This window comes from Hyperolius riggenbachi, chromosome 1 (assembly GCF_040937935.1).
Source record: "Hyperolius riggenbachi isolate aHypRig1 chromosome 1, aHypRig1.pri, whole genome shotgun sequence".
Classification (NCBI taxonomy): domain Eukaryota; kingdom Metazoa; phylum Chordata; class Amphibia; order Anura; family Hyperoliidae; genus Hyperolius; species Hyperolius riggenbachi.
The window spans coordinates 180,827,445-180,845,543 of NC_090646.1; the positions used below are offsets into that span (position 1 = coordinate 180,827,445).

Here is an 18,099-nt window from a genome sequence, read left to right on the forward strand (position 1 = left end):
CGAATAACGACCATTAGCTTATCGCATTTCACTGCAAATTTTCAGCTATGTCGGGGACGAGGCTCTAGCTATGCTAAGTATATCTGAGAGCAGTAAGTATCGTTAAAGGTCCCTCCAGGGTTCCCTATTTTCTATTAACAGATCAATGGAGCTCGAAGCAAACAATTTTCATGGTAAAATTTGAACGCTAAATCACTATGGTCAGCCATCACTATTCAACAATTTTGTTCTCCTTATCTTATTTAACTCATGATTTATCTCTCTTTGGTGTGTATTCATGTAACTACAGTAAAATTGAAGACTGCAGGCCGCACACCTCAATTTTACAGGTACTCACATCAGTTGTATAGCACACACTACTCACAGTTGTAACTTTGTGTAGAATCACATGATCAGGACCAAGAAGGGAAGAGGCAAGAGTTTTATGTAAAGGAACACTGTTGCGAAAAATTGTAAAATTGAAAATACATGAAAGGACATACCGTATTTTTCAGCACATAAGACGCACTTTTTCTCCCCCAAAAATGGGGAGAAAAAGTCTGTGTGTCTTGTATGCCAAATACAGGGAGTCCCTGACTTATAAGCTCCCAACAATACGAACCGCCGACTTGACGCGATGTCAGGGTATACACGGTAAGCAGAGGTGGACACAGGGGAGCGGAGGTGGACACACGGGGGGGGAAAAAGAAGACACACGGGGCAAAGGAAGACACACAGGGGATGGAGGAGGACACACGGGGCAGAGGATGACACACGAGGGACAGAAGGAGATTTGGGGGCACAGATGGGGACACATGGGGGACCCATGGGGACACAGGAGGACACATGGAGGAAGACACATTAGGTGCAAGGGGACACAGTAATTGGGGGACAACATCTACAAGATGCGCCTGTTTTTTGCCCTCTAAACCTAGGTGCATCTTATAGATCTGGGCGTCTTATGCAGAAATATTTGGTAAATAAAAAGTACATTCCTCCCAGAGTAAAATGTGCTATAAATCACTTTTCTCCTATGTTGCTGTCACTTTACAGTAGGTAGTGGAAATCTCACAGAACTGAAACATTTTGGACTAGTCCATCCCCTCATGGGGGATTCTCAGGGTTTTCTTTATTTTCAAAAGCACTAGCTGAACAGCAGTTGCTCGGTCCAATGGCCACAAGAGTGTGCAAACAGGTAGGGGAGTCAGCCAGCATCTTTGTATAGATGCTTTTCTGGGCCTGCTTTTTTACAGAATCAATTAAATCCTGAGAATCCTTCATGAAGAGATGGACTCGACAAAAACCTGTCGGTTCGGTCAGATTTCTACTAACTACTGTAAGTGACAGCATAATAGGAGAAAGCTAACGTATAGCTCATTTTACTCTGGAAGAAACATTCTTCTTATTTGAAGGTGTTACGTGTATTTTAAATGTGACAATCTTTCACTTTTGTGGACCTTTAAGAAAGTGCAAGGTGATTATCCATTGAAAGCAATGACACTAGGAACAGGTCATTTATCTACAGATAAGCATAGACTCATATCAAGTTCATCTATAGTAGGTATTAAGTAAAAACTATGAAGTCCTCTCCTTTATTTATTGGTGAAGGCAATGGGAGATTTGCTTTAAATATGAACCACTTTTCTAACATTATCCTTTCTTGTTGCATTGAAAACCTTAATTCACTCGCACGCATTTTAATGTTATTGTACAATATGTTTTGTTGTTTTTGAACCATATTTCACTAGTGTCTGATGTATGGCAATAAAATGAAAGAACTGGTATAAGATTCTAAACGTTTTAAGCTTCAGGCCACAAACTAAATGTATTGATACTTCATTACAATGAATTACAATTGATACTGCCAGTTACATATTTTGAGTGCTAAACCACAGTTCCATAATTCATAACACAGAATTGCCAGTGGTTTAGGCTCCAAACAGTCAATGAGTGTTTTATATCTTGTCCAGTGAAGTTCAGCCAGAAACGGTTATGGCCATTGTTTGCTATGTTTAAAGGCCACCTAAAGTGAGAGGGATATGGAGGCTGCAATTTTAAACAGTGCAAATTGCCTGGGTGTCCTGCTTATCCTCTGCCTCTCATACTTTTAGCCATAGAACCTGAACAAGCATGCAGATCAGATATTTGTCTGATCTTGCATGCTTGTTTCAGATGGATTATTCAAACACTACTAATGCCTAAAAGAAAGATGTTTTGAATCAGGAGGATACCACTGTAAGAGTAAGCTTTCGGCTACTGTGCCTTCATCAGACTGATGAAGGGACAGTAGCCGAAAGCTTAATCTTATATTTTTTTAAGTTAGCCAAAAAATGGTATCCTGATTCAAAATGTCTTGCATTGACTAATGGCTATCACAGCACAATACTCTACTACTGATGCATAAAAGATCAGCAGCATGGCAGGCAAAGGGTTTTGTTGATAAGTTCCTGACTGCTGGTCTCCTCATGCCAACTAACTACTAAAGCTTGCTGTGAGTTCCAACAAGTCCTTTCTTATGTATTAGTGCAGGTGCAGACAGGAACCTGTAGCAGATCAGTGTACTAACTTTGTCACCCTTCAGCCAAAGTGTAGTCATATACAAGGTGTTTCCCACAAGATCTCACCATCAGCTAGCACATGGAAGGAATTAAAGAGACTGTGTAACACATTTTTCAGCCTTAGTTCTTCTATCCTATAAGTTCCTATGCCTGTTCTAATGTGCTCTGGCTTACTGCAGCCTTTCCTAATTGCACTGTCTCTGTAATAAATCTTATCTCCTTTCCTGTGTCGTGTCTGTCGGGCTGAGGCTTGAATGTGTGGAATGTGCAGGTCTGCTTGTGATTGGATAGAAGCGATACACACCCTCTGCAGGCCCCCTGCACACTCTATATGACTCACACACTCTGTTTATGTGAGCCTATCACAAGCTGGTTAGTTTGTTTGTAAACACTGCCTAAACCTGTTAATTACAAGCCAGGATTGCAGCAGAGAGTGGCAGAAACAGCACAGAGGGGCACAGGAGAAAATAAGGAATAGAATGGTATGCTTTTTAGTGTATGAATATTAGAGTACAGATTCTCTTTAAGGTTTCAGCCACTGTGTATATGTGAGAGCATTGGTGCTAAATGGTCATCAGATATTTATCTACAATGTAATTTACTTTGGCTTTTAAATATCTGTTCTAATGCCTTGTATTTATTACACAGTTAAATGAAATATGTGTCCAGGATCTACTGATGTGTACACAAACCTTTTCTTCGTAGGTTTTTGCTACAGATGCAGACAGTGGTACAAATGGACAAGTAGATTATTCCATTGTGGATGGCAATGAAAATAAAGCTTTTCTGATAGATTCCAGAAAGGGAGTCATTACAACAAATGCTATTCTTGATCGAGAAATAAAGGCATCCTACAGGTTTGTTATGGTCTTTTTAGCAGCTCCTAATTGTGCACATTGCAATTTGTTTGGCTCTATTGATGATTACCTTGACAGACTATGCTGTGTTCTGAAGCTAGTACAGATCAGTGGGCATGCATTACAATGAACTCTTTGGATACAGTCAAATCAACATTTTTAAATTGTGGTCTGTTTCATGTAAGCATCACCATTTTCTGCCATAATTATGGTCTGATATCAGACATAATCATTAAGTCAGACCAGTCTGTTTCATATTAGAGGTTTTATATAGCAAATAAACACTGTAGTTGCCCAAATAGATGATCGCTGTGATGTACAAAAGTTAGGCACATGTACAAGTGCTTAGGCTGGACGCTGCGTTCAGCCATTATATAATGAAACTTAACACAACACATAAGATCCAGAATTTTTGTGTGATCTTGGACTACAAGAATTAGAGGCACGGAATCAGGAGGGCTGCCAGGCAACTAGTATCATTTAATAGTAAATAAATATGGTATCCTCCATATCCCTCTCACCTGGGTGTGCTTAAAAACAAGAAGAGAATCGAGAGCCCAATATGGTGCAGTATTGTCAGGTAAAATGAAGAGTTCAATACAATTTTATGTATATATATACTCACAAACACGGGTTACCAATAGGCAACCACTTTATATGCAGGTGGGGAGCATTAGGACCTGACCCCACTCAGGTTAAGAAGTCGCTCTCTGTAGATAGTAGATGGGGATGCACCCCTCCACCCAGGGTGGACTGGTAGATCAGCAAAAACTCAGTATACAGAGGCGCCAGAGTAGAGTAAAACGTTTTAAAAACCGCTTAAAAGGAGAGGGGGATGTTAAGGTGGACTCACCTCCCTCTTACAAAAAAAGAAAACTCACTTGAGTCTCAATAAAATAGAATTGTCAAGTAATTTATTCAACTTCACAAATGCAACGCGTTTCGCGGGCGTGACCCCGCTTCTTCAGGCAAAAATGGGAGCACAACTCAGTGGGTCAAGCAATAAGTTTGAGCGCCTCTGGGGTTCTCTTTAAATCTACATCCACGAAATGTATACAACATTTGTAGATAATTTATTCCATCAGTAATGAAAATCCTGAAGACACTAAAGTACACTAAAGTGTACTATAGGCAAGATAAAGTGTACAGGTCAGAACTCTGCAGTGTACCAACAGCACAAAGAGAAGGGACAGCCTTCTGAGGATGAAGAGGTGTACATTTTAAACAAGATAGAAAGTGGTGGCACAAAAAGCATAAAAAGAGACCACCTATGTCAGTTTTACAACAATCCCTAATCAAGGCACAGGGTCTTTAATCTATAATATAATATAAAGTCTTTAATCTATAATAAGAAAGTACTGCTATTTTAATATCTTTATTAGGTTCGGAAAGGGCCGCCTTCAGGGCATCACAGGGGGGGCTGCTGTATGGGGCCCAAGTGAATCTGGGGCCCAGGGAACAGTTCCACACATGAGCCCTAGCTGCAGTCTGTGTCTGTCCTTCTGACTGCCCATTAATGTGGAGAGAGGTGCGGGAAGGCACATCCAGGAGTTACCTTAGTCAGTTAGTGAATAAAGTAAACCTGAGACAAATCGGAGAAAAGGATTTTTACTTACCTGGTTCTTCTTCCAGCCCCCTGTAGTCCGTCAGCTCCCTCAATACTTTTTCGGTCCAATCTGCAGTGTAGTTACAGTCTTAAAGAGAATCTGTATTGTTAAAATTGCACAAAAGTAAACATACCAGTGCGTTAGGGGACATCTCCTATTACCCTCTGTCACAATTTTGCCGCTCCTCGCCGCATTAAAAGTGGTTAAAAACAGTTTTAAAAAGTTTGTTTATAAACAAACAAAATGGCCACCAAAACAGGAAGTAGGTTGATGTACTGTATGTCCACACATAGAAAATACATTCATACACAAGCAGGCTGTATACACCTTTCCTTTTGAATCTCAAGAGATCATTTGTGTGTTTCTTTCCCCCTGTTCTCATGCACTGAAGTTTCAGGCTGCTCTTTTCTTCCTGCAAACAGCTTTGCCCTTGTCTGAATTTCCTCAGTATGTGAAAGCCCAGCCAGCTCAGAGGACGATTTATCCAGCTTGTAAAAGATAAGAGAGAAGCTGCTCTAATCCTAAATAACACACAGGCAGTGTGCATAGAGGGGCCTGGAAGGGGGAGTTCATAGCAGAACCACAACACTGAAGAACTTGGCAGCCTTCCAGACACAGGCTGACAAGTCTGACAAGGGAAAGATACATTGATTTATTACAGAGACTGTGATAGTGGAAAGTGCTGCAGTAAGCCAGAACACATTAGAATAGCTTTTGGAACTTGTAGGATGATAAAAAACAGGATGAAATTTTTGTTACGGAGTCTCTTTAAAGGATACCACAACCCAAAGGCTGTGGTAAAATGAAAGGGGCGTGGATAGGGAGAGAAAATTAGATACTTATCGCCTCTCTTGTTCCCTGCCGTCAGCCGCCGGTCTTCTTGATTTCCTCCCAGTGTCCCTGCGACTGAGGTGACCTCTAACCCGGACATACTGCACCGCGCATGCGCAGTATGTCCTTTCTTCACCGCTTCTGCCGGCGCCTAATTTCGTCAGAAACAAGTTCACTCCCATGGCTCCTACTTCCATGGAGCGCAAGACGCAATGAAGGAGGAGCCAGGGGAGCGACGGCAGAGTGAGTGGGCTTCAGTGGTGGGAGAGTGGCGCATTTGGTGGTAACGCCGGGAGCATGTGGTGCAGTAATTGAAATGTACGCCCTGGCAGGAATAACAGGTCCCAAACAGGGTGTAGATTTAAATAACCAATGTCCAAAAGCAGTTAAGAAATATGGCTGTCCCTCGTGAAATGTAGAAATTGACATTTCATTATCCCATTAACACTATGCAGGATTACAACCTCATGCAGTCCCTGCAAAGCCACGATTGGCAAGTTCTGTTTTTACAATTAAGAGTTGACAACACAACCCAGTTGTTAATTATATGAAAATGTGTACATTCTTGGCAACTAGGATGCAACTATTGCAATAGCACAACTAATTAAGCATTGTGTTTCTGTGGGAATCTAACGTTGAATTATGACTGATCTTTGTTTTATACTATAATTAAGTGATGGAGTCCCTTAGCGGCCATAACTGCAGAAAGCTCACATACAGACACTGCAATCATTGAGAAAGTGTAAGTGATATAAAGGCAGCCAGCCAACAAAATACTTACTTCATATGTGGTGATAATCTGTTCCAAAATGTAAGCATAGGAGCTGATCACGGACATTGTTTTGCTTATTAAGTTAACCAATATCTTTCTTGATTTTATCTAGGAGGTAATGATAGTAATTTCCTTTACATATGAGTTAATTATAACTGATAAAAACTAGGTCAGTCAATATCCTAAAACATTTCCCTCTCTCAACATCATATTAATTACACTTTTAAATCAAATTGATTTATATTTGTTATTTGTAGTGGAAATATTTTCAGATATAGCAATAGTGCAGGGCAATTTTTATGTGACTATTCCCTCACTGCCAGGAACTTAGAGGAACAATAAAGTTTTGTGGAAAACAAAATCTTTCCAAAACAACTATAAATACTGAAAATATTTCAGGGGACAATAGAATAGTTTTACTTAGAAAGTGGAAAGTAGAAAGTGCTAGACATTAGACAGCAGCTGTGTGACACAGATGAGTTGACTAAGCACCTGAATAGAAAATGGTAATTATATTTGTCTGTAGATGAACTGTTCAGACTGTGTAAAATAGAATTATATGTGTGCCATTCACAGCATACTACTATAATAGCTGCATGTGTGCATATTTTGAATTTTCTTTAAAATAACAGCTAGCTGGAGTTGAAATGTAAAAGTAATTTAGTAGCACTTATTCATGTTTTGCCTATGTTTAGCTGGCCATTTGGCACAGCATCTAAAAAAGTTATTGTAGACCCACAAAACACATTTGCCTCAATTCACTAAGCAGTTTAGACTAGTCTACTGATAGTTTTTAGTCTACTGATGGTTTGTTCAGTTGCATCAAAAGGGGAATTCACTATTACCAAATGTTTTAGACCAGTTTTTAGACCTGGTCTAAACCATTTGGTAATTAGGTGGGTAAAGCAGGGGAAATGATCAAAAGATGCAATTCACAAACAAGTAGCTATGATTGTCATACTTCTCCTCTGATGAGCGCTCTGCTGCATACAATTAAACTCCTGCATAATTAATTCAAAAGGTTTCATCCTCACGACTAAAATACCTCACAGAATTACTTTACTGACAGAAATCAGCTGGTCTAATCTCTGTCAGAAAAAGTGAGCGTGGTTAATTCTTGTTTGCCTTGGTGAATTGTGTAATTATTGAATGTTAGACCAGGTCTAAAAACAGGTCTAAAACATTACACCAAACCGTTAGTAGACTAAAAACCATCTGTAGACTACTCTAAACTGCTTAGTGAATTGAGGCCATTGTAATGCCTAGTACACACAATGAGATTTTCAGGCAGATCTCCTGGCAGATCGATTATTTTTAATATGTCCGATCTGATTTCCGATCAATTTTCCATGCACTTCTATAGAAAATCGATCGGAAAATTGATCGGAAGTCGGACATGTTGAAAATAATCGATCTGGCAGGAAATCTGCCTGAAAATCTCATCATGTGTACTAAGCATAAGGGGCAATAAAGTCTTGAACTTATAATCCTGACTGAGTTGTTATTTAGGTGGTACATACTCACTTAGACTCCTTTTTAAGATTATATGTGTGTTCTACCCCCTCAGGGCACCTCCATACTCCATTCAGCTGTATGTTATGTCAAGCTTAATTAGCATTTTAGGCCCTCCCTTGCATATTGTGACTGATATCTACTTGCGAGTGTGACTGATAACTACTACATGACAGTAGTGGGTGCCTGTTGCACACAGTGGCAGTTTAGAAACTACATTTTGGGGACCACCGATATGAAATCCTACGTCGCACTTGTGGCTGATGCGACGTAGGACTTACGCCGCCCGCTGTTTCCGCTCCGACGGGATTGTGCGCACCCGAGAGGGGAGATTAAGCTGTCATATGACAGCTGACATCTCCCCCTCAGTGATCAGGAACCATCACACTTGGCTCCTGATCACGTGATCACTATGACCGACAGTGTATCCCAGTGATCACCATTAAAGCTGTGGCGGTAGGGGGGAAAGAAGAGGATCCACTCACCTTCCTGACATTCCCCCGGCGTTCGGCACTCCCCTCCGCTCTGGCCAGCATTCTCGCTCGCTCTGACGTAAGTCCCTGTTCGCGGATTGATGATGTCATCAAGCCATGACCTGGGACTTAGTGGCAGTGCGAGCGGAAATGCCGGCGAGAGCGGAGGGGTCCACAGCGGCTCATTTCTGGAGCCTGGGAGGTGAGTAAAGGCTGCCTACAATATGGGGGATACCTGACCACACTAGGGAGACCATGCCTACCTAAGCCCTAGCAGGGATCCGGCTGCCTGACCCCCCCCCCAAATGCGCCCCCATTGCAAAATTGCCTGGTCCTTAAGGAGGGTTTGGCAGCCGGCCCCAAAAGGGTTAAATTAGTATATTTTTTATCAGTGCCAACAGAGGCATAACTAAAAATCACTGGGCCCCCTGCGAATCTTTGCATGGGGCCCCTCCCCCCTCGCACACATGGTGTACAGAAAACCTATACAGAAAACAAGTGTGCACCGAGCCTCAGCTTATTACACTCACTCTGTCCATCTCTGAAGGAGCAGAACTGGCTGCCCAGACTTCTCCTCGGGGAGGTCTAGAGAGGTTGGGGGCTGGGCGCTGTACCCATGACCCTGCTGCACACTGATTAGGGACTGTCTACAAATCTTTGTCTGGAAAACTTTTTAAGATTCCTTATCAGTGGCTGAGTAGAGGCAGTCATTTGAACAATTGTGCAGACAACAGAAAGCTTTTTCTCTCCATGCCCTTAGTTGTCAGTGTCTCAAGACAGGGAAACGAAACTTCTCCCCCATGGTTCCCCCTGCTGCTTCTGGGCCCCCCTGCAGCTGCATCCCTTGCAGGGTCTATTGTTGCGCCTCTAAGTGCCAACTGTTTAGTATACTATGCTCAGAAGGTTCCTGTCATGAACTCACCTACCGTTTGATCCCTCAGCAGATCTAGTCCCTCCGTGACCTGGCTTGGACAGTCAGCTCTGGTCCATAGCCAGTGTAGTGCCATTAGAGGCCATGCATGCCATTTGTTACTATGGAATGAATTTAAGAAGGAACTGCGGTGAAAATAACGTATTGAAAAAAAGTTCTTAATTTTTACAGTAAATATTTATAAATGATTTAGTCCGTGTTTGCTCATTGTAAAATCTTTCTGCTTCCTGATTTACATTCTGACATTTATCAAATGGCGACATGTTTACTGCTGGCAGATGATGTGAAAGGAGATACTGCATTTTTAGCAGTTGGAAACAGCTATTATTTCCCACAATACAACAAGGCTCCCACAGTGTGATGTCAGCACCCTGACATCACACTGTGGGAGGGGTTTCACCACAATTTCAGCAATGCCAGAGCCCCCTGATGATCTGTTTGTGAAAAGGAAAAGATTTTTCATGGGAAAGGAACTATCAGCTACTGATTGGGATAAAGTTCAATCCTTGGTTACAGTTTATCTCTAAATGGATAGCTCCCTTCCTAGTTCCCTTCAAATAGATAGCTCCCTCCATATCCTTATGAGATGCCTCACTATTATTGCAAGGACACTTAGTTATGTTATGTACTTTCATTTTTCTATTTTCACACAATGTAAACACAGACACAACAATAATGAAATTTGAAATAACTTACTACAAATGTAATGGCAATAAATTGTGCCCCTTATTTTTACACAAGAACACAAATTTGCAGGATGCAATTAAAATTGTTTATGAATTATTTTGAACATGAAAATCTCAAAAAATATAAAAAAAACATTGCAAGAAAAAAAGATAACATCTGTACCCCAGCAAGGCAAAATAGAGATACTCAAGATGCAGGAAAATGAACACTCGATGAGGTGCAACCCATTAGAGGTACTTTTACGTTTGTTTAATGCCGTTTTAAAATAGTCCTGAAATCCAGAGGTGGTGTTTTAGAAATAACAAGTCATTAATTATCCTGCTCAGAAAACACTTAGAGATGCTTGGAGTCTTCTTACTGGCCTTCTGCCATGTTCACACCACTCTATAACAATAAATCATATCTACAGTCTTACAACCAGCGTATGTTACAAGTTACAGTTACAAGCCCTGTGCCTAGAATTAAGCTATGTTATCCCCTTCTTCCAATTTTTTTTTTGTTGGTTCTGTTGCTCATATTCTATGAACCATCTTTTTCTCTTACAGCGATTTAAATGCCAGCATTTGGTAACAATAGCATTAACAGTCCATCAATCTTAACAATGAGCTATTTTTGGATAGGGGAACTATATATGTAACATTTTATAGCTCTTCTGATTTTCCTTAAGGCTCGACTCCAAGTTGAGATGAAATGAGCTTGCTTTGCTCCTCATCCCTCCGAAATTCCAGAACAGTTTTAAAATCCTTTTTTTTTTATTGCAGAAATAAGCTGAACGGCAGCCTTAAAACTAAAAATTGGCCAATATTAGATTTTTGCACAAATCCCACGCTTTTAGTGTGGGATGCCATATCAGCCTTTTGACAGGTGTTCAGTCTACTGTTAATAACTTACGGTAGTACTCAGTTAATTATACATCTGGTATCTGTATACCTACTTCTGTTGTATTATTATTGATTCATTGTATAGTTGGCTATTAAAATTCAATAAGAGGAATTCAATAATATAAATACAATAAATACAATAAATAAATAAATTAAGATCTCATTTTACATTAACCATATAGGCAGGGAAAAAATGCACAACAAAATTTGATAAGGATTGACAAGAACTTCACTCCACATACTGCACACCACGGATATACAGGAGAAAGGGCAGCAGGTGAGTGCTGGCTCCACATATAATAAATACATTTTACAAAGCACAAATACTGCAACATTAGTAATGATTGTATGGCCCAAAACAAAAGGGCTGCCTCTCTCAACATGAAGCTGTCATATACAGCTAAATTGCTTACCTTATACTAGACAGTGCCAAAGCTGCGCTCCTCACATATAAATGCTTAAAGAGTAACTGTCAGGCAGCAAAAGCTAAATTAAACCTCTATTCTCCTGTGTTAAACAGTTTAGAAGGAAGCCAAAAAGGCAATACTGAAGTTAAAAATCTCTCTTACTATGATGTGTGCTGAACAGCAAGGCTCTTTATTCCCAAGCTCCTAAGGAGGACGCAGGCCGAATAACAGATACTGCAAAGCATTCTGGGGCTGCCTCTTCTTCCCACTGCAGTACTTTGGGTCATCCCCCTTCATTTCCCTATCACGACTAGGCTGCTTTCTCAGTGAGACATTACAGGCTCATGTTACAGCAGCTTCTAACAGCAGCCATCACTGAAAAATCACAGGGCATATGTTCTGTTAGAGTATACTGCATGAGTCCGCTATTGTTCCTAGCCACGTGGCTAATTAATATTCACTGCACAGTAGTGTTGTCCTTTGCGATCTTTTTTGTGAGTGGAATCATCAGGAAGCAGGGAGGATATGACATCACAATTAGCTTCATAGGAGACAGACAAACATGGAACCTGCCATGAGCTGTCAGGAGCATCATTCTCTGCAAATACTATATAAAAATTCTGTGAAATCCAAACGTGGACAGAGAAATGCATATGTAATGTAAGTACAGCCAGTATTTAGCTACTGATATATGTGTTTTTTTTTCTCTGAGACCCTATACCTAACAGCTCCTCTTTAAACACATTAGGCAGGGAGCACACTTGCTGGAATTGTTCATGTTTTGCCACATACGGTAAAAATCACACAACTGCACTGGTGGTAGAAGTCAATGGCCCCATCTGTGAAACACATCATTAGCATTCGTTCACGTTTTGCAATTTATTTTTCTGCAATTTCAAATTGCTTTCATAAGCTTTCTGCTTTTTCTTCTTGACATGGATGTTTGTTATGACAGTGTATTCTGCCAAATCAAACAAAAGTGGAACCAATGTGAAAAATTTTGAGCAGAAAGCGCACTTAAAAATGCAGATGAACTATGAACCCAGGAATTGTTTGTGGGCACAAAAAAACCCTGCAAGTGTTTTCCCTGCCTTACTGAAACCAATTTTGCAGACATAGGTTCCCACTGAATTTTTGGTTAGGAGGGGAAATGTGGGTGCCCACGGCAGCCCTAACTCCTGATATTTTGCCAAAGCTGTAGGTCCCTAAATTTCCACTCTTTACCAAAAATTCAATGGGAGCCTATCCCGCCACCTGAAAATGAATGTTTTTCTAGGTTTCTTTTTTATTGCATCGGCGGGGTGATAATGTTAGCCGTTGGGGAAGGGTTAAGGTTAACCGTGGGGGGTGGGAGGTGAGTTGTTAAGGTTAATCCTGTGGGGTGAGAGGGTTAACGTTAGCAGTGGGGTGGAGGGTTAGGCTTAGTCATCGGGAGTGGTTAAGGTAAGGTTAGGCATTGGTAGTGGGAGGGTTCAGTGTGAGGATAGGCTTAGGCTTAGCTGTATTAAAATATTGGTATTCAATACAGATATTTTGCTATCATTTTTCCACTTTAACCAGTTCACCACTGAGGGAATTTTCCCCTCATGGAACAGAGCAATTCATCGCTCCTTCCTTTAATTTTCCAATAACCTTACCATTAATTATCACGTAATGGTCTATATCTTGTTTTGTCTTGCCACCAATTAGGCTTTCTTTGGGTGGTACAGTACTTATTGTTAAGAATTATTTTATTTAAAAGACATTTTAAGAGGAATAATAAGAAAAAAATAGAAAAAAAAATCATTATTTCTCAGTTTTCACCATTATACAGTAGTTTTAAAATAAAATGTGCTACGATGCATAAAACCAACGTATTTTATTTGTCTATTTGTCCCGGTTATTGTAACGTTTAAAGTATGTCCCTAGTACAATGTATGGCAACAGTATTTTATTTGGAAATAAAGGTGTATTTTTTCTGTTTTGTGTGTGTCACTTGTTACAAGCCCATGTTTGCAAAAATATCAGTAATATACCCTCATGACATACATATTAAAAAAAAGTTCAATCCCTAATGTAACTATTTATGTAATTTTTTTTAAATGTCACTTTTTTCAATTTTTTATACAAGTGTTTTATTTTGGTGACTATGGGTTGGGAGGTAAGGGGTTAATTTATGGAGATTTTATGTATTTATATTAAATGTAATGTATGTATGGTGTATGTAGTCGCTAGGTGTCCCTCCACTTTATCTTCCTGTGCATACTGTTAGTATGCTAACAGGAGGTAATGTGTGTATGTTTTGCTTTCTGTTTGTCATTGACCACAGCATCTTATTGATGCTGGTGGACATTGATCACAGACACTTAGGTCCGTGAATGGAAATTGTGTTCCCATTCACTAATCTGTTTGCTAATGGGCGGCATGAAAACAAGCGCAGGAGTGCACACTGGAGCAAGCAGGAGCATGCACAGCAGATTGATTGGCATATATCTACGCCCCTGGAATTGGAACAGTCTTCTAGCTGGGCGTAGATTGCACTCTTTAATAGTAGAATATCTGTAAATTCACAGATATTCTACTATCAGTTTCTCTGGGTGACAACATTTCCAGGAACCTTTTTTGCTTTATGCTTTTCTGATATCTGTTAGCCTCACTGGTTCATGAGCGACAGGCCTGACAACATTCTCAGCAACTAATTTATTCAGGTAATTTCTTGTTCCACAGTCCTTTAGTGAAACTCACTCCAAAACATCACCCACCCAGGGCCGGATTTCTGGGCAGGCCTCCCGAGGCCGGGGACTAGGGCGGAGACTTCTTTGCTACTTCAAGGGGCGGGTGGGGAGGTGCGCACACTATTCTCTATCCCAACAGTACAGCCTCATGCACATCGATCAGGCCTGTCTGTCAAGAGCTGCAGCTAAAAGCAAAGAGAGCACTCTCCTGCTCTTTATGCTCCTTGTTAGCTGCAGCTTCTGCTTACAGGCTGCCCAGGTTCTCTCGCTCTCCCCTGCCGTTATATGACACTGTGACCTGGCAGGGGAGATGTGATCTGAGGCGGCCCGCCCCCGCCCCTCTGCACGGACACAAACAGGACAGCACGAGGGACTGAGCCAGCCAGGAGGAGGGAAAGCTGCCTGTGCTCCATCCAGCACTAGAAATAGCAAGAAGTGTGCAGGGATGTGAACTGGGCAGAGGCGCTGAGTGTCGTTTGTTTTGCTAGATGCTGTAACTCCTTTTTCTATTGCCTGAGGAAGCGGGCGCTGACCCGTGAATCGCGTTGCTTTGTTTTATCTGGAGTTCGTTAATAAATAGACTGAATGTACAGTCGTGTTGTGTCTGCTTGGAGGGGGTAAGTCCACCACTGCCTCCTCTAATTACCAAGTTTTGGCTTTTAAGCTCCTTTAAAACCCCTTTTATCCTTTTGGCGCCTCTGTTCTCTCTTATATAATATTGTATCCACCCTTGGTGGAGGGTTGCGACCCTTTCTACTATCTACAGAGAGCGACTTCTTATTCCTGAGTGGGGTCAGGATAATCTCCCCACCTGCCTTTACAGTGGTTGCCTATTGGTGACCCATGTTTGTGAGTATAACAACTATTACTCTTTGTCATTACCCCCTTTGTCAATACATACTACACTATTGGGGCTCTTGGTGTTCCTCTGTTTATCAGGGATGTGAACTTGCACAGTGGTGTGCAAAGGTACCATGCTGGGGCATATTTTTTTCGTCATGCAAAATATATGAAGTGTGCTGCAAGTAATGTCTGTATCTTACATCTTACACAAAGCTAAACTGGAGATATTATTGCGGATGCTACAGTGGCAGAGGCAGTGAGGCAGGAGAAGGGATGATTAAGATGAGTTTCTGTGGATGGTTGGTGGCAGCTCGTTTATCTAATGTTAGCTTGTGTTAAAACACTTTTCTGCTACCAAGCAGAAAAGCGTTCAGCATAGGTGCCCGGCAATTCGTCATGGGGTTGTGCTTTGAACCCCTGTCTCCCATCTTGCACTCCCCCTCTGTACTTTCCACTTTTCTCACTCTCTCCTACCATATTTTTAAAGTGGTTCTGTGGTGGTCTGGAAAAACAAAAAGCGTCACTTACCTGGGGCTTCTAACAGCGCCCTGCAGATATCCTGTCCTGCGCTGTCACTGACGAATCCTCTGTTTCCCACCGCAGGTCACCGTCTAATGCGGGTATTTGTCTAACAAGACGAATGTCAAAGCGGCTGTGCAGCAGTGGCAGTGCGCGTCCTTGTTCCCGCATGCGCCTCCAGGAGCTTACTATGCAGGCGCTGTACGAAAAAACTTCATACTGTGCATGCACAGTAAGCTTCCGGAGACAGGAGCGAGGATGTGCACAGCCACGGCTGCGCAGTTGTTGTGACATTGTGAAGTTTTTTCGTACAGCGCCTGCGTAGTAAGCTTCTGGAGACGCAAGCGGGAGCAAGGACGCGAACGGCCACGGCTGCACAGCCGCTTTGACATTCGTCTTGTTAGACAAATACCCGCATTAGACGGTGACCTGCGGTGGGAAACAGAGGATTCGTCAGTGACAGCGCAGGACAGGATATCTGCAGGGGGCTGTTAGAAGCCCCAGGTAAGTTACACTTTTTGTTTTTCCAGACCACCAGAGAACCACTTTGAAGGGAAGGTTCAGGTAGTGTGGCTAAAAAATAAAAATCAATTTCTACTTACCTGGGGCTTCCTCCAGCCCGTGGCAGGCAGGAGGTGCCCTCGCCGCCGCTCCGCAGGCTCCCGGTGGTCTCCGGTGGCCGACCCGACCTGGCCAGGCCGGCTGCCAGGTCGGGCCCTTCTGCGCTCCAAGGCCCGGCACTTCTGCGTCCCACGCCGGCGCGCTGACGTCATCGGACGTCCGCCGGGCTGTACTGCGCAGGCCTGCGCGGGAGCCTGCGGAGCGGCGGCGAGGGCACCTCCTGCCTGCCACGGGCTGGAGGAAGCCCCAGGTAAGTGGAAATTGATTTTTATTTTTTAACCACCCTCCCTGAACCTTCCCTTTAATAAGTATGAGTACAGCACTGTCATCTGAGGCACTTTACAGAGTACATAGTCATGTCACTGACTGCCCTCAGAGGGGCTCACAGTCGAATCCCACCATAGTCATACCCTAATGTCCTACCATATTATTATTATTATTATGTATTTCTATAGCGCTGACATCTTCTGCAACACTTTACAGAGCACATAGTCATGTCACTGACTGTCCTCAAAGGAGCTCACAATCTAATCTGTCATAGTCTAATGTTCTACCATATTATTGTTATGTATTTCTGTAGCACTAACATCTTCTGCAGCACTTTACAGAGTACATAGTCATGTCACTGTCTGTCCTCAGAGGAGCTCACAATCTAATCCTATCATAGTCATACCTTAATGTCCTACCTTATTATTAATTATTATTATTATGTATTTCTATAGCACTGACATCTTCTGCAACACTTTGCAGAGTACATAGTCATGTCACTGACTGTCCTCAGAGGAGCTCACAATCTAATACCTACCATAGTCCTAGTCTAATGTCCTACCATATTATTATTATGTATTTATATAGCACTGACATCTTCTGCAGCACATTACAGAGTACATAGTCATGTCACTGACTGTCCTCAGAGGAGCTCACAATCTAATCCTATCCTAGTCATACCCTAATGTCCTACCATATTATTATTATGTATTTATATAGCACTGACATCTTCTGCAGCACTTTACAGAGTACATAGTCATGGCACTGACTGTCCTCAAAGGAGCTTACAATCAAATCTGTCATAGTCTTTATGTCCTACAATATTATTATTATGTATTTCTGTAGCACTAACATCTTCTGCAGCACTTTACAGAGTACACAGTCATGTCACTAAAGGTACATACAATCAAGTGATTCTGATTCAATCGATAAAGCAATAAAATTTATTAAGCGATCAACTTGAGTGTGGTTGATCGAAAGTCAATTGACTAGTGGCCCACACACTACAAGCGATATTCTATGTGATTCACCTTCACTAGTCGATCTGACCTATGTTGTACCTCCATGTTCTAAATGCAAAAATTGATTCAGAGTCGAGCGAATGATAGGTGAACAGTAGCTGATCCCTGTGCAATCAACCGATATTTTGCACATCCTGTTCGATTGACACTCTTTCGATTCTATAAAATGATGGAATCAAATGGTTGATTGTTTAGCAAATAGCTAAATGTATGGCTACCTTAAATGTCCTTGGTCAATTTAATCACCCTAATCTCTTGATCTGTAACCCTAACTTGATACTTCAATCCATTTTCCCATATCACATCCATTTTCCCATATCACATTCTCAAATTCATAGCCTCACCCTAATTTTCCCAAGTTCCTAGCCTTTAATTTCCCCTTACCGCCTTTTTGTTACTTTTACCTTACATTAACTCCTCTATATCCCTAACCTCTCCACTTTTCCTTGTTTGTTAAACCTTTTCTAACCCCACTGTTGTCGGGGAAGAGGGGGAGGGGGGGCAGCTGGTGTTAGTGGGCCTTGGGCGGTAAAAAGTACAAATCCGGCCCTGCACCCACCCCTCTGCTGCACATCTCTCTGTCTCTTGAGAGATTCAGCTTTTTATGGGACTCATTCA

At 41.8% G+C, this 18,099-nt stretch overlaps 1 protein-coding gene across 1 annotated transcript in view; it reads left to right on the forward strand.

Annotated features, from left to right (window-relative positions):
• Nucleotides 1–18,099, forward strand: part of LOC137563974 (protocadherin-23-like) — a 64,848-nt gene that overhangs the window by 16,145 nt on the left and 30,604 nt on the right. The window contains exon 5 of the mRNA XM_068277162.1: nt 3,243–3,394. Within this exon, the coding sequence (XP_068133263.1) occupies nt 3,243–3,394 (152 nt within the window). The remainder of the gene's footprint in view (nt 1–3,242; nt 3,395–18,099) is intronic.